At 34.0% G+C, this 22,433-nt stretch overlaps 5 protein-coding genes and 1 pseudogene across 5 annotated transcripts; all 6 read right to left on the reverse strand.

Annotated features, from left to right (window-relative positions):
• Positions 1-380: 380 nt before the first annotated feature.
• LOC130241537 (olfactory receptor 10A6-like) lies at positions 381-1,334 on the reverse strand. The gene has a single exon (XM_056473376.1). The coding sequence runs from the start codon at positions 1,332-1,334 to the stop codon at positions 381-383; it is 954 nt and encodes a 317-aa protein (XP_056329351.1).
• Positions 1,335-2,684: 1,350 nt separating this feature from the next.
• On the reverse strand, positions 2,685-4,566 carry LOC130242105 (olfactory receptor 2AT4-like; annotated as a pseudogene).
• A 1,430-nt stretch (positions 4,567-5,996) lies between these two features.
• On the reverse strand, positions 5,997-6,980 carry LOC130242431 (olfactory receptor 10A6-like). Its single transcript, XM_056474548.1, has one exon. It carries the CDS (start codon positions 6,978-6,980, stop codon positions 5,997-5,999), a length of 984 nt encoding a protein of 327 aa, XP_056330523.1.
• Positions 6,981-11,795: 4,815 nt separating this feature from the next.
• On the reverse strand, positions 11,796-12,761 carry LOC130242310 (olfactory receptor 10A6-like). The gene has a single exon (XM_056474392.1). The coding sequence runs from the start codon at positions 12,753-12,755 to the stop codon at positions 11,796-11,798; it is 960 nt and encodes a 319-aa protein (XP_056330367.1). The 5' UTR covers positions 12,756-12,761.
• A 3,466-nt stretch (positions 12,762-16,227) lies between these two features.
• or30bw1 (odorant receptor, family 30, subfamily BW, member 1) lies at positions 16,228-17,217 on the reverse strand. Its single transcript, XM_056474043.1, has one exon. The coding sequence runs from the start codon at positions 17,215-17,217 to the stop codon at positions 16,228-16,230; it is 990 nt and encodes a 329-aa protein (XP_056330018.1).
• A 2,933-nt stretch (positions 17,218-20,150) lies between these two features.
• On the reverse strand, positions 20,151-21,175 carry or30bx1 (odorant receptor, family 30, subfamily BX, member 1). The gene is given in 4 exon segments (XM_056474404.1): positions 20,151-20,233; positions 20,236-20,862; positions 20,865-21,078; positions 21,080-21,175. Coding segments are annotated over 4 exon segments (1,020 nt in total).
• Positions 21,176-22,433: the final 1,258 nt, after the last annotated feature.

Below are 22,433 nucleotides of genomic sequence, written 5' to 3' on the forward strand. Positions count from 1 at the left end.
GACCAAAATAAATGTGAAATATTTTCATTAAAGCTTTCACAAAAAACAGCATTCTAACTCAATATCAAAATAAAATTTCTGTTTTGGTTCCTTAATGTATTGGGACTGTTTCAGGAAAAAGGTGTGGGTAATAATAATTATTCAAAGCAAATTAACCACTCAGAAAATTTGAATTTTTTTTTATTGCAAACAACATGCTGGAATAGTTGGTTGTTCATTCCGCTGTGGCGACCCCTGATAAATAAGGGACTAAGCCGAAGGAAAGGAGGAAATAAGGCTTTTATTTATTTATATTTGCATTTTTTGTCTATTCAACAGAAAATGAACAGCCTTTGTTGCAAAGACAGCACATAAAGTGTCATGCAGCATGACTGACTGCATTAAAGCATTACGTGATTTACAATGGCATGTCTCATTTTCATCTTTAATGCATCTTTAATCTCTTTGGTTTTAAAGCAGTAAATCATTGGATTAACAACAGGAGGGAGCAAACAGAAACACAAACTTAAAGCAATCCGAAAGCTTGGAGACATTGCAACTGTTATATCGTACACATAAAGAACAAATTTGGGCACAAAATACAGACAAATGATAAATAATTGGGGAGTGCAAGTTGATAATGTTTTATGTCGGGTCTGATTTTCTGAGATGTTAAAAACAAATGTAAAGATGGCAATAAAAGAAAATAAAACAAATAATGAAGGACCCAGAACAACAATTAGGGCCCATGCTAATGTTAAAAGCAACTTCTGCCTTACATCTCGACAAGAAAGTTTAATTACTACATTTCGCTCACAAAAGATTTGTGTTACTACATTAGTAGCACAATAGGGCTCATCATAAGCTTCATAAACAATAATAGACATCAAAGGTGTTACGGCGGTCCAAATCACCCCACATGCAATGAAAACAGTTTTGTTTGTAATAAGCACACAATATCTAAAAGGGTAATGTATTGCAACAATTCGATCAATGGTCATTAATAATATGATTAAAGAACTGACACTCCCCAAATAATGAACAAAAAACATCTGCACAAAGCAACCATTGAATGATATAGTTTTCATATTATTAAAATACATTACAATAACTTGAGGCAGCACAACAGTTCCGAAAGTAAGATCACACACAGCGAGATTACAGAAGATTATATAGGTGGGTTTCTGAAGATTTTTCTCATAAGCAATAAATGCAATAATAAAGATATTTCCTCCTAACAGTGTCAAGTAGACCAACAAAAAAAGGGTTCCTACAGCTCCATAATAGTCTGGATGGAGTTCTATAAATCCCAGCAGGTAGAATTCAGTGAAGACAGTGACGTTTGTGAAGGTCATGACTTTAGGATGGCTTTTTGCTTATCTGATCCACACACACATGCACTCACTGCAATACAAAAATGTTAAAAAAAAGGACAATAAAGCAGGTTTAGAAAGTATGTTTAATGACATCAGACAACTAAACATATGGAATATATGACGGGTTACACTGGCATTAAAGTCAAAAGGACTTTTATGCTCAAGTTTAAGTTTTTAAGTACAGTTTACTGCTGTTAAGGTGAATAGGAAAGGTTTAAACAACACATGTGCTTCACATGTGCAATCATAGGTGAAATTTAAGGTTTAATTAGTTAATGTTATGTAAAGGATTATCAATACATTTATTAGATCCTTTACTAACATTAGTTAATGAAAATACAGTCGTTCATTGTTAGTCTTTAACTCACATTACATTATCTAATGTTAACAAGCACAACTTGCATTAGAAAAAACAATGCATTATTAAATGTTTCAATTAACATTAATTATTATTATTTAACAAAATACAATTATTGTTGATTACTAGTTCATGTTAGTAAATGAAGTAATAAACATTACCTAACGAAATCTTATTATAAAGTGTAACCACAAAGATTAAGAATAATATTAATAAATATTTAACTTGCCACTGCCACTTTATCAAGTACAACAGGCACACTGTAAAAAAAATCTTATTTAATCAAATTAATATTATGAGTCCATTGAAATTATATTATGTTAAACTGACTTAAAACAGCTTGCATAACTTATAATTAAGTTAGAACATGATTAACTTAGTTTAATGAGTTACAATGACCTAAAACATGGGCTGTCAGGACTAATTGATCATATAATTTTTTACAGTGTAGTGCAGGGGTGTCCAAACTCGGTCCTGGAGAGCCGGTGTCCTGAAGAGTTTAGCTCTAACCCTAATCAAACACACCTGAACCAGCTAATCAAGCTCTCACTAGATATACTACAAACATACTGGCTGGTGTGTTGAAGCAAGTTGGAGCTTAACTCAGCAGGACACTGGCCCTCCAGGACTGGGTTTGGGCACCTCTGGTGTAGAGTATAATTCACTTTTAATTATTGCATTTCAAAGTCAACAAAAAATATACTAAAACCACTTTTTTCCTGTAGTTCGCAGTTGATTTTCCGTTTCTTTCAATTTTGCTCTAAAATAGATTAAAACAAAAGCATTATTAAAGATTAAAATATAGAGGATCCAAAGAGAATATTGTGCATGAGTTATACACTAAACAATTAATTATACATTTAACATATGTAGCTTATTAAAGATGTGAACAAATCTGTTATAAAAAGAATGATGTATAATTACTCTTCTTCATGTTCATAGCTGGCTTTGAAATAACAATATTGGACCAGTTAATGTCTTTTAACCCTCAGACATTTCCATTCAATCCAACCAGTTCTTTTAGCAACTCTTTTAAATATTGCCTCTTTGATCGCTTTAGTCCTGAAGCAATATATAAGTCGGCTGATAACAGCAGGGAAGAGACTGTACATCATGGACACTTCGATGCAAATGTCATTACTAAATTCATATCCAGCAGTGTGTGTTATATACACAAACATTCTGGGTAGATAATACAGACATATGATCAGTAACTGCAGTGTGTATGTGGAGAATGTTTTATATCGACATTCAGACTTGGAGATTTTCGAGACAGAGATGATAATAGAGACATAAGAGAATAAGATGAAACTTAAAGGACCCCACAGAACAAACATGGCAATGGCTGTACTTGTGACTTTCATGGTAGTAGCATCTCCACATGCCAGTTTACTTATAGAGACATGATCACAGTAGCAGTGAGGAATGACATTTGATCCACAATATTTGACACTGAGGGACAAGAGAGTGACTCCAACTAACTGCAGCATGTTTGCTGTCCAAACACACGCACACTTGATATAAACAGTGAAATTTTTTATCAGGATGGGATATCTGAGGGGGTTGCAGATAGCTATAAATCGATCAAGAGCCATCAGCGCCATGAGAAATGAATTTGTAGCTCCTAAAAAATAGACTAAATATAACTGCATGAAGCAGCCACTGAATGATATGATTTTGTCAGACATCCAATATTTTGCAATGACTCTTGGGTAGGTTGTTGTTCCTAGTGCAAGATCTGCCATTGCGAGGTTACAGAAGATTATGTAGGTTGGTTTTTAAATGCTTCTCTTAATCATCACAAAGACAATGATAAAAATATCCCCAGTTGCAAGAAGAAGGTATAAGATGAAAAGTAAAGCTCTGACACGTCTGTACTCACGAGGGAGGCCTGGAAAACCTCGCTGATCAGACTCAGTGATTATTGCTGTGCTGTTTCTGTTTTGGTAGGCTTTCTCATTGCGGCTGGTGAACTACTGTACAAAATGAAATAATAACAGAGTATTACTGTTTAGAAACAAACTCTTGCAATACAATGTTCATGCAGAAGAAAACAGAAAAAATAACTGTATAACAATGCACTTATTTTAGCATTCATATTGTATAAATACTTTTAGTATAGTTGGATTTTATCAGCAGCAATATGCAAACCCAACATTAAAAAATAAAGTAAGTTTTTTTAAAAACTGGGGGGAAGAGGCAAATAATAAACATAAATCACAGGCATGCACACTATGAGACAACATATTCCCTACCTGTGGTAGGTCAGAATGCCCTCTGAAATATTTTGGGAACAAGTGTGTTTGGCTTTTATATGCTCAAATTGGAGAAACTGTTTGACGTATTGCTCTCACATGTATTGAAAAACCCTCTGAGAGCCCTGTTCGAGATAGCAAATGTGTTGTGTTATTTTTTACAAACTAATAATGAAAATAGTGTTTATTTATTATTATTATTATTATTATTATTATTATTATTATTACTATTATTATTATTATTACTATTATTATTAGTAGTAGTAGTAGTAGTAGTATTACTAGGGGGCAGACACTGAAGGTGCCTATTCACCTATTGTGCCAATTAGTGTTCTTCTTTCTTGTGTTGTGAAAAAACTGTTCATTTTAGCACAAAATTCAGCCTCAAACTCAATTCTTCACTAGAGCTGTTCTCTGTTCAGTGTTTCACTAACGTTTGTGCTCATTTTTGTCGAATAGCCTTCCAGAGCTGCTGTTTTAATGCTTTATAGATACCCTTATAGATCTTTTGCTTGCGGATGCTCCTTAGGATCTCAATAGGGTTGAGATCAGGGGAGGATAGTGGCCACACCATGAGTTTCTCTCCTTTTATGCCCATAGTATCCAATTACAGGTATTTATTGCAGCATGAGATGGTGCATGAAGAGGATTTTGATTTGGAAAACAAGATTCTTATTTTTTTTACCATGAAAGAAAGTGATCAGTCAGAAATTCTAAATACTTTCCGGAGGTCAATTCCACAGCTTCAGGGTCCCTAAATGGGCCTACCAGCTCTCTCCCCATGATTTCAGCCCAAAACATGACTCCAATGCCTCCTTGCTAACATTGCAGCCTTGTTGGGACATGGTGGACCAACAATTCCATAATTGCACGGCATCAGTAGAAAAGACTATTTGATAATTAGTCTCCCTGTATGTCTGGGCCCACTGTAACCATTTTTACTAGTAAGTAATGAGTAGTGATGACCGAAAACTATATTTATGCACTACTGAAAGCCTCTGGAGGATCCTATACCTTGAGGTTTGCTGGACTCCAGAGTCACCTGCAGCTTCAAATAACTGTTTGCTGCTTTATAATGGCGTTTTTGCAGCTGTTCTGTTAATCTGATGAATTTAACTGGCAGAAACCTTGCTCATTCAGCCTTTATCTGCTCAAACATGTCTGTGTTTGAAATCAGCCATAAATACAGTATGTGTGTATGATAATCACGCTTATGTTTTTGTGAAATATCTATTTTCATACCTTGTCCAAGGCATTTGACTATTTGATGTTCTTCATCAGCAGGTGAATCTATTTTCTTTCCCATATTGCTTGAAACTTGTGGCCATGCATGTTATGAGCACGTTGAACCAACAGACGTTGATAATGACTCTTTTATGCTGGGTTCACACTACATTGCATACAAGTCAATGCAAACGTGAGAAAAGTGGCAGATTACTGTCCCGCGGTGCAAACGAATTTGCCTCGTTCACGTCTTCCGCATTTGGTTTGAACCCAGCTGTGTTGGCCAATCAAACAGGAGAAAACAGCGCACATGTTAATGCCATGAGGTGAAAACTCCAGTCGTAGTGTGCAGATGACCACACTGTACTTGGAGTTTCGGAAAATCTTTACTCTGGCTCAAGTTTTTAGAAAGTTTTGTTTTTAGTGACCCAATACCAGTTTTTGCATGGACAAACAGCGAAACAGTGTAGAAAAAACAGTGTGGTTTTAAAAATACTCTTGTTCTAGTGAACAGGGCCTAAGACACAATACTGTACCATCCATGGCTTTAATTTGAATTGGATATGTGTAATTCTATAATGCTTATGACAATTAAATCCAATTTGCATAATAATTTGGAAAACAGTGTATATACCACAAATGTGAAGAACAAAAAAACCCAATGCTTTTTCATTATTAAAATGTGCAGAGTTTTACAGATTTATTTTTAAATAATTTTCTATTCATCAGAATAATTATAGCTTTGATGAAAGAAAGGCACATAAAGAAGCACATAAAATGAATATATGATGCTGTATTGAAGCATTACATCCTTTTAACTGGCATGCTGACTATCTTGTGTCTCATTTTCATCTTTAATGCATCTTTAATCTCTTTGGTTTTGAAGCAGTAAATCATTGGATTGACAACAGGCGGAAGTAAACAGGAACACAAACTTAAAGCAATCCGATAGCTTGGAGACATTGCAACTGTTATATCATGCACAAAAACAACTAATTTAGGAAGAAAATGCAGACAAATTAGGAAGAGTTGGGGAAAGCAAGTGGAGAATGTTTTATATCGGGCCTGACTGTCTGAGATGTTGAAAATGGATGTGAAGATGCTAATAATAGAACATGAAATGAAAATCGGAGGGCCCACAACTATAATTACAGTACATGCAAATGTTAAAAACAACTTCTGCCTTATATCTCGACAGGAAAGTTTAAATACTACATTTCGTTCACAAAGGATTTGTGTCACGACATTAGAAGCACAATAGGGCTCATCGTAGGATTGATAAACAAAAAATGCCATTAAAGGTGTTATGACTGTCCAAATCACCCCACATGCAATGAAAACAGTTTTGTTTGTAATAAGCACACAGTATCTCAAAGGGTTACGTATAGCAACAAACCGATCAACGGCTATTAAAAGTATGATAAAAGAAGTGACATTTGACAAGCAAATAAGAAAAAACATCTGCACAAAACAACCATTAAATGATATAGTGTTGATATTAATAAAAAACATTGCAATAGCTTGAGGCAGCACAACAGTTCCAGTAGCAAGATCACACGCAGCGAGATTACAGAAGATTATATAGGTGGGTTTCTGAAGACTTTTCTCATAAGCAATAAATGCAATAATAAAGATATTTCCTCCTAACAGTGACAAGTAGACAAACAAAAAAAGGGTTCCTACAGCTCCATAATAGTCTGGATGGAGTCCTGGAAATCCCAGCAGGTAGAATTCAGTGAAGACAGTGACGTTTGTGAAGGTCATGACTTTAGGAGTAACGTTTGTCATTGCGATGACGGACCCCATCTGGTAATTTAAGAAGTGAAATAATGACCCAATTAAAAGGATTAGAAACTTAGAAGAATACAATCTGCATGTAGAAGAAAACAGAAAGTAGTGTACTTTTAAAGAACATAACACTGTGATATTAGCATACATTAATACCTTTAGCAGTTACAATATAAGTAACAATATATACAAATAGAAAGAGAGAAAAAGAGGGTGGAGGCAAAAAATAAACACAGGCATACAATCATTTTTAACAATGGTTAACACAGCCTACCTACAACAGGTCGGTGTGCCTTCTGACACGTTCTCCTTTGGCTTTTAAATCCTCATACTTGAGAAGGTTTGACGTGTTGCTCTCAGATGTATTGAAAAGCCCCCTGAGAGCACTGTTCAAGATAGCACGTGTTATTGTTTAGAGCATTGTTTTAAGCTGGCTCTTTGACCAAAAATTTGTGGCTCTCCAGCTGTCTCACTTCAATAAAAAATTAAAACTGTCACAAAAAATCAGTTTCCTATTGAAAATACAATTAAAATAACTTTTTTATTGTAGATTTTTTACAGCAAAATGAATAAGAATAAGAGTAAAAGGACGTTTCAACCAACGAATGTATGTAGCGCTGTTAATTAACTAAAACAACTTATATTTCTATGGTAACCTTGCGCACGTAAATTCAAACAATGTTCATGAGTGTTGATGGTGAAGAAAAAAATTCCATAAATGATCCTTTCTTAATACATGGACTTGCTCAACATGTGATGCTTCATATTTATCCCCAATGGCTCTTTAAAAAATGCATTTGCCAAAAAAATCTGAAATGGCTCTTTGCTGAAAAAAGGTTCCCGACCCCTGGTTTAGAGTAAAGGTGAAACAAGTGTTTTGTTGAGCATAGACTGATTTTTGTAAAAAAAGTGTATACACTTAAATAATATATTAAGGCATACATTTCAAAAAGCCTGTATAACAGTTTTTCTCAATTGCTTTGGCGCAATTTTCGATTGAAATTTTTATTTTTCAAAACAATAAGTTTAGATCTCTAAACAATAATTTTATTGTTCACAACAGATTGTGATGTCTTATTGATTTAAGCCAATTGCAAATGCTTTGGCAGATGTGTGCAAACAGCAAGTACAATTGTCTGTAGTTTGGACAAAAACTAATTGCATATGGCTTGTTGATCAAAAGAGCTTCTTGTTTCTCAGTTAAACTGTCAAACTTTCCACAGCTTCTCATTCATTTTTCATCGTTTAAGCCATCACACTCAAAACTATTTTATTCAAGTATCAAACATTTGTATACGCCCATGTTTAGACATAAATGTCTGATATTGATATTGTTTTTAACGTCTACTAAATTGATAAATGACCTCTAATCGCGATATAATTTGCATCATCAGTGACAAGTTGAATAAGTTCTTTTCATTGCCTTTAAAGTGAAATACTTGAACGTAAACATAGGAGGCTGAGAAAATGCTAATTTTAGAAGAAAATTTCAGATGGCATTTAGAGGTTTTTGCACCTAAACTCTTCATATATATATATATATATATATATATATATATATATATATATATATATATATATATATATATATATATATATATATATATATATATATATATATATATATATATATATGTATATATATATATATATATATATATATATGTATATATATATATATATATATATATATGTATATATATATATATATATATATATATGTATATATATATATATATATATATATATATATATATATATATATATATATATATATATATATATATGCATGTATAACGATAGAAAAGAGGTGACAGCAAGATTAGTTTACATAGAGGAGCTTGTGATGATAATGAAGAGCTATCTCTTACAGCCTTAATGTCCTTACAAATCTCACCTTTTCAGTTTGTGAAAGAAGTTTCATTTCTTTTCAATGAGTGATTTGTGTTAATTGTGTCCATCAATTAAAATTTGAATTTCTTCATGACTGGGTATTTCTCCCTGTTCTTATCTGTTTCATATATAGGCTGTTTAATGTTTTTTTAACTTACTGTTTTTCTCAGTGGCTTTGGTGCACTACACTTTCTCACTACACTATTTACATTTGCACAACAGTTAATGCATTTCTCAAAACAATTAGTCATTTGTCAAAAAAAGATTGTGCCTTTTATTTTCCTGAAAATGTCCTCTAAATTGAACAATTTCATGAATGATTTACAGGCTGTTTCCAGTTGTGCAAAGCTCTACCCAAAGGAAGTTTATGTTTGTTGTAAATAAGAGTGTATTTATTCTTTTGCACAATGTGGTGAATAAATTAGAATTGCAAAGAGCATATGCAGTAAAAATATGAAGCATACATATTCAGTGTCTTGTACTCAGATACCTCACTAAATGCAGTGATGTTTAACTTTACTGTAGTTTTCAAATTTCTGTGCAAATAGCATATAGTGCTGTCTTTTCAGCAAGTGTCACCAAAATCTGACTTTTTTGCATTGAAAAAAATGTGTCAACTCTCAAAATGAAAACGTGACAAAGCCATTTGACTATCTTGTTCATAAACAATGGTGTCAGGACTTTTCATCTTGATGACTCTGACACTTTCATTGACATCAATACTTGCTTTTGAGGAATGAGCTATTCATTTTGAGCAAGTTTGCAGGTTATCAACTAGCTTTTGCAGTTTGTACTAATTGTTTTGAGAAATGCATTAACTGTTGAGCAAATGTAAATAGTGTTGTGAGAAATGCATCAAGGCCACTGAGAAAAACTGTAATGTATATTTTACATGCATTCATGGCTCACGATGCAGGTACGGTATGTGCTTCATCTCTTAGTGACTGACTGTTAATGTAATGTACTATATATATATATATATATATATATAGTACATATATATATATATATATAATGATTATGGATGGATGGATACTATAGATATACTATAGATGGATACATAGACTCCTTATATCATTGTATCAACAGCTGTGTGAATGTATCCCTCAATCTAAGGGTTTAGTTTGGTGCATATAATTTCTAAACCAAAATGCAGGTTCAATATAAGCATATAAGGCAAAATACGTTTTCAAAAAAAGGTCAGACCAATCTTCCGCCAATTGATCTGTAATGATAGCACATATTCCTTTTTGTTATAGATTAGTATATTACAACAACATTAAGGATTTTAAAGATTCCCTATTATACATTAAAAAGGTCATATTTTGGTTTTAAGGGTCTCCAACAACAGGCTGATATGCATGCAAGGTCAAAAACATTTTCATTGTCTTATTGTATGCATTTATTTTTATCTAATTATCCCAGCGAGTCCCATATGAATCGTTACCCCCTCCTTAGCGCGAAGCTAATCTGCGCTGATTGGACCGATGACCACCTGTTGCGATTGGTCAACAGCGTTCAGCGCGAGACAGAGTGAAATGCCCAGCACGTCTTATCAACAATATTGAAGTAGTCAGTGTGCATAGTTTATGTGTGAGCATATACCTGTCAACACTCCTGTTTTCCCGGGTGTCTCCCCTATTTCAGGCCCATCTCCAGCCACCCACCCATTTTGTTATTTATCCCGGAAAACTCCCGTAATTTCAACCTTACACTCGTAAAATGGAGAAAGAAACTGATCCATGAGCTGTGTACTGATAAAGTTCCTGTCGAGCTCTGTAGTGTAGATTGCAGAAGCATGTGTCAGAAAATTGACGGGAAAAGCCAACACAACACAATGCAATTCGTAACTTTTTGATTTAGTGGCTAATTCGAATGAATTCGTACAATCTAATTCAGTGATCTAATGGGTTTAGGGGTGGGGTTAGGTGCCATGATTCCTTTTTAAAATCGTACATTTTCGTACGAATTAGCCACTAAACTGACAAAACGTAAAATACTTCCGTTTTATCGTGAGATCAGGCTGGAAAAGCACAGGCTGGGCTATAATGCAGTGGTATTTTTGCACAAATAAACCTCAACCGCTGACTCTTCACAGTTTCAACTATGGATGGAGAAAATAACACTAACTTTCCCCTCACACTTCCAATAATATCCATCTGAGCACAGCGTCTTCATTACTTGATTTAACTGGGATGTGTTTCTCTTCCTCTTTTTCTTTGCTACTGTGTTAGTGGGCGGGCCACAGGCTTCAATTTTCCCGGGTTTAAGCGCGCAGCAATAGGGTGGGGCTTACGTTTCGTATCGACGTCACGCTGAAACGGCTAAAGACTTGTTATCAAGACGATTCATTTGAAGCACTACGAGTCGACTCTTTTATAGCTGGATATTTCACTTCACTTAGGGCTGTGTTACACACCACATAGAAGGTCATTTTCAAAAACCCATAGTAGGGTTAGTAATAATAGGGGCTCTTTAATAATAAAAATATTTTTTACAAGAGTTCACAATCAAACAACTAGGAAAACAAACATTACAACTCTTCAAATCTCATGAAGAATATCCCTACACACTTCAATAACACACAACTACCAACAAGGAAATAAATGTACTAAATAAAATGCCACATATCTGATCAAAACAATCTAGAAACAAGCTGAGAACTTAATATATATGTCTAGAAAATTTTAAAATAAGGTTCAAAAAATAAAACATTTGAGTAGGCAAACATGCACCATAGCCTGCACTCTAATACAAGTCAAACACAAAATGTAAGATAAAAGCCCATTTCTTTTTCATTATTAAAGTTTAGCATACTTTTAAACTTATTTATTTTTGCATTCATGTCTATTACTTATAAAAATGTGTTGCAGGAACAGCGCATAACAAGGCATGCATGATATACACAATTATATTAAAGCATTACATCCTTTTAACTGGCATGCTGACTATCTTGTGTCTCATTTTCCTTCTTAATGCATCTTTAATCTCTTTGGTTTTGAAGCAGTAAATAATCGGATTGACAACAGGAGGAAGCAAACATAAACACAAACTTAAAGCAATCCGTAAGCTAGGAGACATTGCAACTGTTACATCGAACACGTAAAGGATAAATTTTGGCACAAAATACAGACAAATGATAACTAGTTGGGGAACACAAATCGAGAATGTTTTATATCGGCCTTGAATGTCAGAAATGTTGAAAACAGATATAAAGATGGCAATAAAAGAAAATAAAAAAAATACTGAAGGGCCCAAAGCAACAGTTACAGTCCATGCAAATGTTAAAATCGACTTCTGCCTTACATCTCGACAAGAAAGTTTAATTACTACACCTCGTTCACAAAGGATTTGTGTTACTACATTAGTAGCACAATAGGGCTCATCATAGGCTTCATAAACAATAATGGCCACCAAAGGTGTTACGGCTGTCCAAATCACTCCACATGCAATGAAAACAGTTTTATTTGTAATAAGCACACAATATCTAAAAGGGTAATGTATTGCAACAATTCGATCAATGGTCATTAATAATATGATTAAAGAACTGACACTCCCCAAATAATGAGCAAAAAACATCTGCACAAAGCACCCATTGAATGATATAGTGTTGATATTAATAAAATACATTGCAATAGCTTGAGGCAGCACAACAGTTCCGAAAGTAAGATCACACACAGCGAGATTACAGAAGATTACGTAGGTGGGTTTCTGAAGACTTTTCTCATAAGCAATAAATGCAATAATAAAGATATTTCCTCCTAAGAGTGTCAAGTAGACCAACAAAAAAAGGGTTCCTACAGCTCCATAATAGTCTGGATGGAGTCCTGGAAATCCCAGCAGGTAGAATTCAATGAAGACTGTGATATTTGTGAAGGTCATGACTCTACGACTTCTCATTTAAATGCACACACTGCAATACAAAAATGTAAAAAAAGAAGAAGAAGAAAAAGCTGCTGTACAACACTTGTGTAATTACATAAAAATGATACCTTAAATACAAAATACAGAATGTTATATTGACATAAAAAATGTTAAACCATCATTTACTAAATATTTTTTTCTTAGATAGGACTTAGCATAATCGCATAATGTAAAACATAATAGTTTAATCTTACAATTGCTCGTATCTAACAATATATGCCATAAATATAGAAGCAATAAAACTTTCTTTCAACATCAGCAAAAATGACACAGTGGAGTCCTGATTTATCAACCCTCAAAGAAACCTCCCACACTGTGACATCATGCTCCACATATGCGTGACCACATGACGTTTATTTGTATTCTGTGTCTGCTGGAAACCCAAAATTATATTTAGAAGGTGTTGGGTTAACTGATAAAAAATTTACTAACAAACACATCTGTAATATTTTTCAGAAGCAAAATAAAATTACTCATAGAGGCAAATTTTTCTGGAACTCTATTATAGTTAATATTAATTGGAAAAGAGCCTGTTAACTCCCTTCAATTACTCTATTAACAATAAAATTAGGGAAATTAATTTTAAAATACTACATAAAATTTACCCAGTAAAATCTTTATTATAAAATACATTGAATTGGAGGACATCTGTAGTTTCTGCAATGCAGATAAAGAGAGCATTTGTCATTTTTTTTTTTTAATGCAATGTTGTAAACAGTTTCTGGAAGGATCTAGAAAAATATATTTTTAAAATGACAAAACTTAGTTTTTATTTTAGATTAAAAGATAATATTTTTAATTATGAAAACAAATCAACAAAAGTCTTGAATATATAGTTAATCTCTTTATTTTGTTGGCAAATTTTCACATACACAAACAGACATTTGTCATCTCCCACATTAACAATTTTTTGCATGGATTTTCATTTCTTTATTTCTACAGTGTTTGACAACACACATGCTGCAAATCATCACAATGCTAACAGATTTTTTAAAAAAGCGTTGCATTTTCTGATTTCTATTAATAGCCTAAATAACCATAACCTACATAGCCGTGTCCGTCACATTTTAGGGTCTCCTTGAAACATTTCCATGTTGTTGTGAGAAAATGCAGCGTGTTTTATTAATTGTTTGCACTGTAAGAAAATCCAGGGTGTTTTTTCAAAATATGTTTGCGCTGTGACTATTTGCAACATATATGCTGTCAAACAGATCTTTTCTAAATTTGCTGGTGTTTTTTTTACAAATGTTTTTGTTACAAATTACAAACGTTTTCCTTAATTGTAGCACATTAAGCTCTCTCAGCCACCATAGTTTGCAGTGTAAATAGCATCTATAGTAACTACTTAGTGCCAAAAAAATTAATTAATAAATAAAACACTCTTAAAAACAAAGTTTCTTTATTGACATCAGTAGTTCAATGAATTGCCTTTAACAACGGGGTGTCCGTGTGGTCTTAAAAAGTCTTAAAATGTCTTAAATTTCAAAATCTAAATTTTAGGCCTTAAACACTCTTAAATTCATTTAAATATTGTTCTGTGTGTCTTAAATCATTTTAAACTGGTCTTCATTTTTCACTGTCCAAGTAAAGCTAACCAATCGGGCCCACATCCAACCAATCACAATCCATCTTAACACAATCAGGGAAAGAAATCTTAACAATTACACAGTTTCTCATGATAATAACAGAGCAATATATCCCTTTATGTTATCTTCCAATTATGCAAAAGCTCTTTACAGAAGTAAGGGGTAATAGACACAATATTTAAAAAAGGGGTGAGACATGAAAGTCCTACCCTAAATGAGTGGATGGAAATTACAATGGAAATGTGTAAAATGGAACAAATTACAGCATTTGTAAATCAGAAAATGGAACAGTTTATTTCATTCTGGGAAAAATGGACCAACTATGCAACATCCCATAATCCTGGACTTTTCGATTAACCTAAAATTGGAAGGATCACTCCCTACATGTACAGAGTTGTGTTGCTGACGTGTATGCATATGTTATTTTACTGGTTTATTTATTTACTCTTACTTAATTGCCCCCCCCCCCCCCTTTTTCCATCTATTTTATTTATTTAAATTATTATTCCTTATTATTATTTATTTATTTTATTTTTATATTGTGTATAACATTAGTGTACGTGCGCACAAAAGGAAAGCATATACTGCTGAAAGAGAAAGTGGATGTTTAGAATTTGTGCTTATATTTGTGAGTGTATACAGATGTGTGACCTCTGACATGTACCTGGTGTAATTGTAAAACTTTTTGAGAAAATAAAAAAGATAATTTAATAAAGATAAAGATAATTAAATAAAAATAAAGATAAAGATAATTAAATAAAAGTAAAAAAAGTGGTGAGACAAAATTTTTTATAACAGAAATGTATTGGGTTGAATAACAGTTATACTCAATCAATTTGGACCAATATATTTTTGATTATTTATGTAATTGCTTTCACAATAAATATGCTTTTAACAATATTAATCTTGTCATTTTAAAAAAAAGCAATATTATGTTGTATACAAGAGTTTTCTTGTTTTGACGCATTAAAGTATGTTGCTAAGAAATAATTACTTTTTATTTTTTGTCACAAGCATAAAACATTAGAAATAATCATTGTGTCTAAATCATAAGTCTAAAGCTTCATTCATAATGGTCTTAAAAGGGTCTTATAAAGTCTTACATTTGACTTGATGAAACCTGCAGAAACCCTGAACAAACATGAAACCTCTTCACTCTTTATAATGAAAAACAGATAGAAAATCAATAGAAAAATGGTTAATTGAATGGTTAATTTGTATGGTGTCACTGCACAAACATCTTTATTGGTTCATCCCGGTACCTTTATTTTTAAGAGTGTCCTCTGTCTTAGGTAACAATTATCTATCACTTCACAGCAAATACTGCTATTAAACAAAAAATAGGGTGTATTTCTCTTACCAGTACCTTTTACTCCAATTCAAGAACTATGGACAACTATATAAAAGGGTTTAAGAGTCAGTTATCTTTTTTAGGTGTTTAAAGCACAAACATAATGGGTCCAAAGTTGGGCTTGTGGATGAGTTTTCCATTTTTGTTAAAACAATTAATTCAATTCATATTTATTTACATAGCACTTTTACAATGTAGATTCTGTCAAAGCAGCTTAACATAGAAGTTCTAATTGAAAATGTGTCAGTCCAGTTTTAGGGGTTCAGTTTAGATCAGTGTGGTTTAATTTTCACTGCTGAAAGTCCAAACACTGAAGAGCAAATCCATTGATGTGCAGCTTTAAGCACGATTAGCATATATGTCTTATTAAATGTAAGCAGTATCTGTCACATTAAACAGTGTTTATACATGACTGAATGCTAAAATGATGCATGTTTCAATGCATCAGTGTTCATAAATATTTTGCAATACAACAATACTGGACTTTTTTCTTTTAACCAAGACTTATTTTTCTATCGACTCCAACCTGTTTCTTCTTAAATCTTTTTAATATAGCTTCTTTGATCTCTCTAGTCCTGAAGCAATATATAAAAGGATTAATAACAGCAGGAATAAGACTGTACATCATTGAAACCACCATGCGAGTATCAGTGCTAAGTTCATAACCAGAAACGTTTGTTATATACACAAACGTTCTGGGTAGATAATACAGACATATGATCAGTAGCTGTGGTGTGCATGTGGAGAATGTTTTATATCGACCTTCAGACTTGGAGATTTTCGAGACAGAGATGATAATAGAGACATAAGAGAATAAGATGAAACTTAAAGGACCCCACAGAACAAACATGGCAATGGCTGTACTTGTGACTTTCATGGTAGTAGCATCTCCACAAGCTAGTTTACTTATAGAGACATGATCACAGTAGCAGTGAGGAATGACATTTGATCCACAATATTTGACACTGAGGGACAAGAGAGTGACTCCAACTAACTGCAGCATGTTTCCTGTCCAAACACACGCACACATGATGAGAATAGTCGAATTTTTAATCAGGATGTGATATCTGAGGGGGTTGCAGATAGCTATGAATCGATCAAGAGCCATCAGCGCCAGGAGAAATGAATTTGTAGCCCCTAAAAAATGGACAAAAAACATCTGTGTGAAGCAGCCACTGAATGATATGATTTTGTCAGACATCCAATATTTTGCAATGACTCTTGGGTAGGTTGTTGTTCCTAGTGCAAGATCTGCCATTGCGAGGTTACAGAAGATTATATAGGTTGGTTTCTGAATGCTTTTCTCAATCATCACAAAGACAATGATGAAGATATTTCCAGTTGCAAGAACAAGGTATAAGATGAAAAATAATGCTCCGACAGAGCCATGATACTCAGGAGGGAGGCCTGGAAAACCTCGCAGAATAAACTCAGTGATGACTGTTGTATTTTGGTAGGTTTCGACATTGCTGGTCGACCCCATCTGGTAACTAAAAAGCGAAATAACAAAATGTCATGTAGATAACTCTTACATGAATACAACCTGTAGAATAAAGTCGACAGTGTACATTTCTAAAACAATACTGTGCTTTTAGCATACACATACTGATAATATATAAATTCTGCAACGCATTACAATTATTAAATGATTGAAATTAACACAAACAGGCATGCAATCTTTTTCATATGATGGGTTAACACACAGCATACCTGTGGCAGGTCAGTATGCCCTCTGACAGATTTTGGGTACAAGTTTGGCTCGGCTTTTAAATGCTCACAATGGAGGAACTTTTCGACGTAATATTTCTCTCTCACATGTATTGGAAACCCTCTGAGAGACCTGTTCAAGATAGCAAATGTGAGTATCAAACACTCTCTTGGCATGGAAAGATGTGGTAAATTATTTGAATATTCCTTATACTCTTTGTTTAAAATCTCCTATTTCGTGTAACCCTGATCTACCCCCTGCTATTCAAAACATTGGTTTTCGATCTTGTAGACTAAAGGGGATTTTGGAATTACATCAGATATTTGACAACAGGAACCTAAAGTCATTTCAGTTATTAAAACAGGAATTTCATTTACCAAACAACGACTTTTACAAATTTTTGAATCTATGACATTTTCTAGAATCATTCCTTAAGGATGGCAGAATACGTCTTGATCTTTCTGACATGGAAAAACAATTGCATTCTTTATTTTCCCTGAAAGGGAAGATATCTTTTTTTTACTCAATGTTATCTAATGTAGGGTGTTCTTCCCTTACCTCCTTGAAAGTTATTTGGGAGAAAGATTGTGGTACAAATATTAAGAAAAATGGCTTTCAGTCTGTTCTATTTTAATTTTCAAAGGTTGCACAATATCAAACCATAAGCAAAATTTTTAATTCTTTCACAGAGCTTATTTACCGCCAGTTCGTCTTAATAAGATATTTCCTATTGTTTCTCAGTGTTGTTTTAGGTGCAAATCCAATGTTGGTACTGCAATGCATGTATTCTGGGACTGTGACATGATTAAGACATACTGGAAAGTATATGTCCCCACCACCATGTCTAGAGTGAATTTGCAGCAATGACATAGAATTACATTTTTACTTCCTTTTGTGAACCTTGTAGTGAATATTTCTTTACAGAGCCATCTTTTCTTACTGTGAAAATCTTTTAAAGATCCTCTGTCAACCATAAAGTGAAATAAAAATATCATTTTTAATCTTAAAGGTTGTTTGTGTAAATATCAATACAAATAACATATCTTTATTTTTAGGAGTATAGCATCAGTTGTGGGCCATCAACTCTCCAAAATTTCACTCATGAACCAATACGGGTGGAAACAATTTTTCCTCTCTGGTTGACTAGAACTATGCATTCTGTCATGATATGTTCTGTCATGATTTTTATTTTATTTTTGTTTTGCAATTGTAAATCTTTGTTGACAAAATGTACAAAATAACTTGATATGTTGATCAGTTAAACTGTTCTCAAATAGCATGTAAATGAGCTTGCCAAAGTTAACGCGAGGTCAGTGGTCCCCAAAGCATTTTCAGATCAAATTTGGTGTGCTTCAACAACCATGACCTGAGTCAACCTGTTTGGACACATTGCCCACCAGGGGTCAGGAAATATAATAATTCAATTTTTTTTTAATTCTTCAAGTGTTCCAGTTCTTCTTGCCATAACTGTTAAGATTCAAAACAACAGAGTTGAATGACTTAATTATTTCACATGTTGGCCATTTTGTTCCCCTCAATTCTCTTGGAATTGGCATGCGAATTAGCCACCACGCCATATAAGTACACAAAAAGGTTTTAGGACATTTTGTATTCCCTTTGTGGTCAAAAAATCTAATAACAGATTTTTTTCAAGCAGTCGTGAGAATTGTCTAATGGTCTTTTTCCATGTATTTCTGCAAAGTTTTGACTGTCTGACATAAAGACTAGCATTGTCACTTGTAATTGGTAATTGTACCACTTATTAGTCAAAAGTTATAAACTACTATGTTATATTACTATTGGTTTAAATAATCATTTCCCCCAATCACCTTAACATAAAATTTCCAAGATAAAGTTAAAATGATTTATTGTTAATGTTTTTGTTCTCTCACTGTCTGCCATGCAGGGAAAAGGAAAAAGTTTTAGATCTGTTTTTTTTTTTTTTGTAGATCTGTTTGGATCAGAATATATAAAGAAAACATTTACTCTAAAGGCAAATTTGTCATTAGTTAAATCAGTGGTGTCAAACGCAGTTCCTGGAGGCCTGCTGCCCTGCACATTTAGTTCCAACCCTGCTTCAACACACCTACCTGTAGCTTCTAAACAAGACTAAAGGACTCAATTAGTTTGATCAGGTGTGTGGAATTAGGGTTGGAACTAAACTGTGCAGAGCTGCGACCCTCCAGGAACTGAGTTAATAGATATTAGCATTAGTTAGTCATTTACTCTTCATTCCAGTTTCCACATGTTCACCCTTAGCAGTATAGTAATACCTAATAATGACTTGACTACATTTGAGAAGTTTGTTGTTGTTATTTTATTGAATGTTCAGCTATTTATAATAAACCAAATGTACATATATTTACTCAGGATGTTAATAAACTATTATCAATCTGAAAAGTTCTATATGGTAATGTTAACAAGTGAATGCTGCAACAAATAATTAGTATATTCTACAGTATGCAACATTTAAACAGCTTTATAATGCATGATCAACTCTTACCTCATTCTGTGGTAAGAACTCAGTTAAAACCTATAAAATGAATTATAAATCAAATATGTTTTAGCATATTTTATTACATAAATAATTTCACAAAAACATGTCATTCATTCTGAAAGGGTAAGCTCAGCCAGAATAGCACTGATCAACATATATACAGTAAGTACTTAGATAGTGCAAAGTGTAATTAAAGCAGGGATTCTATTATTCATATCTGCATGTTCCCTTTCCTGTCTTTAAGTTTTTTCTTGATTGCATCTTTGATCTCTTTGGTTCTGAAGCAGTAAATCATGGATTAACAATAGGTGGGATCAAAGTGTTCCACATAATTAACATAACCCGAATGCCTGGTGAAATCACAATTGTCACATCGTGCACAAAAACAACACATCTGGGAACATAATACAGACAGATGATCAGAAGCTGAGGAGTGCAAGTTGAGAACGTTTTAAATCGGGCCTGGGTGTCAGATATTCTGAAGACAGAAATGATGATGGCAGTAAAAGAAAAGATAATAAATATCAAAGGGCCCAACAGAACAAACATAGCAAATGTAAACGAATAAAACTTTTATTGCTGTATATCTCCACAAGATAGTTTAATAATTGAATTGTGGTCACAATAGTTTTGGGTTATTACGTTGGAACTGCAATAGGGCTCATCGGAGGTGTTACAAACCATAAATGTCAGCCATGAGATGCACATCATGTTCATCAGCCATGTTTTGTTTGTTATAAGCACACAGTATCTCAGCGGATTACTCACTGCAACAAATCGATCAATTGCCATCAATAGCATTAAGAAAGAGTTTATGCTCCCTAAGTAGTTAACAAAAAACATTTGCATGAAGCAGCTTAAAAAGGTTATCTCACTAATATTGCAAAAGTATTTAGCAATGGCTTTAGGCAGTGTGACAGTTCAATATCACACACAGCAAGATTGCAGAATATTAAATAGGTGGGTTTATGAAGGCTTTTCTCATATGTAATAAATGAAATTATAAAGATATTTCCTCCCGCCAGCATTAAGTAGACAAAGAACAATAGGAATCCCACAGCTTCATAATACACTGGATGGAGTCCTGGAAATCCCAGCAGGTAATATTCGGTAGTGTAGTAGGCCATGTAGAGCGGCTTTACAAGTACCTATCTCAAACACACTGGTATGTAAAAATGATGCAATAGAAGCGTTGACATTTACACAAGCATTTGACTTTAAGGTAAAATAATACATATAGCTAATTAGCATTTAGTTTAAAACAATTATTCTTAAATTCTTTACAGATTATATTGATAGTCTATTATTCACCTCCAATAAAACCTATTCAGATTTGAAGAACATATTGTACCAATTTAAACTAGCATTATTGTGAGTTTTACTGTGCATTATTGTGAGCATTATTGTGCAGGTTTGTTGGCTGCACATCTACAGGTATGATGTGAATCTCAACATCCCAAAGGTGCTCTATTGAATTGTGTTCTGGTGACTGTGGAGGCCATTTGAGTAGAGTGAGCTCATTGTCATGTTCATGAAACCAGTCTGAGATGATTCGCGCTTTATGACATGGTGCGTTATCCTGCTAGAAGTAGCCATCAGAAGATGGGTACACTGTGGTCATAAAGGGATGGGCATGGTTAGCAACAATACTCAGGTAGGTTGTGGCATTGATGCGATGCTCAATTGGTCTCAATGGGCCCAAAGTGTGCCAAGAAAATATCCCCCACACATTACACCACCACTACTAGCCTGATCCATTGATACAAGGCAAGATGGATCCATGTTTACATGTTGTAGACGCCAAATTCTGACCCTACCATCCGAATGTCACAGCAGAAATCGAGACTCATCAGACGAGGCAACGTTTTTCCAATCTTTTATTGTCCAATTTTGGTGAATGGTCGCCACAGTTTCCTGGTTTTAGCTGACAGAAGTGGCACCTGGTGTGGGCACCTAGCCCATCCGCCTCAAGGTTGGATGTATGGTGCGTTCAGAGATGCTCTTCTGCATACCTCGGTTGTAATGAGTGGTTGTTTGAGTTACTGTTGCCTTTCTATCAACTCGAACCAGTCTGGCCATTCTCCTCTCCCCTTTGGCATCAGCAAGGCATTTGCACCAACAGAACTGCCGCTCACTGGATATTTTCTCTTTTTCAGGCCATCTCTGTAAACCCTGTAGAGATGGTTGTGCATGAAAATCCCAGTAGATCAGCTGTCTCTAAAATTCTCAGCACGTCTGGCACCAACAACCATGTTCAAAGTCACATAAATCACCTTTTCTATCTTCCATTCTTATGCTCGGTCTGCAGCAGATCGTCTTGACCATGTCTACATGCCTAAATGCATTGAGTTGCTGCCATGTGATTTGCTGATTAGAAATTTGCGTAAACAAATAGTTGACCAGGTGTACCTAATAAAGTGGCCGTTAAGTGTATAAACTGTAAAGGGGTCTATTATGTGCTTTTTTTAAATAACATAAAATTTTATCTCTCAGT

This window comes from Danio aesculapii, chromosome 15, assembly GCF_903798145.1.
Source record: "Danio aesculapii chromosome 15, fDanAes4.1, whole genome shotgun sequence".
In the NCBI taxonomy this organism is placed as follows: Eukaryota; Metazoa; Chordata; class Actinopteri; order Cypriniformes; family Danionidae; genus Danio; species Danio aesculapii.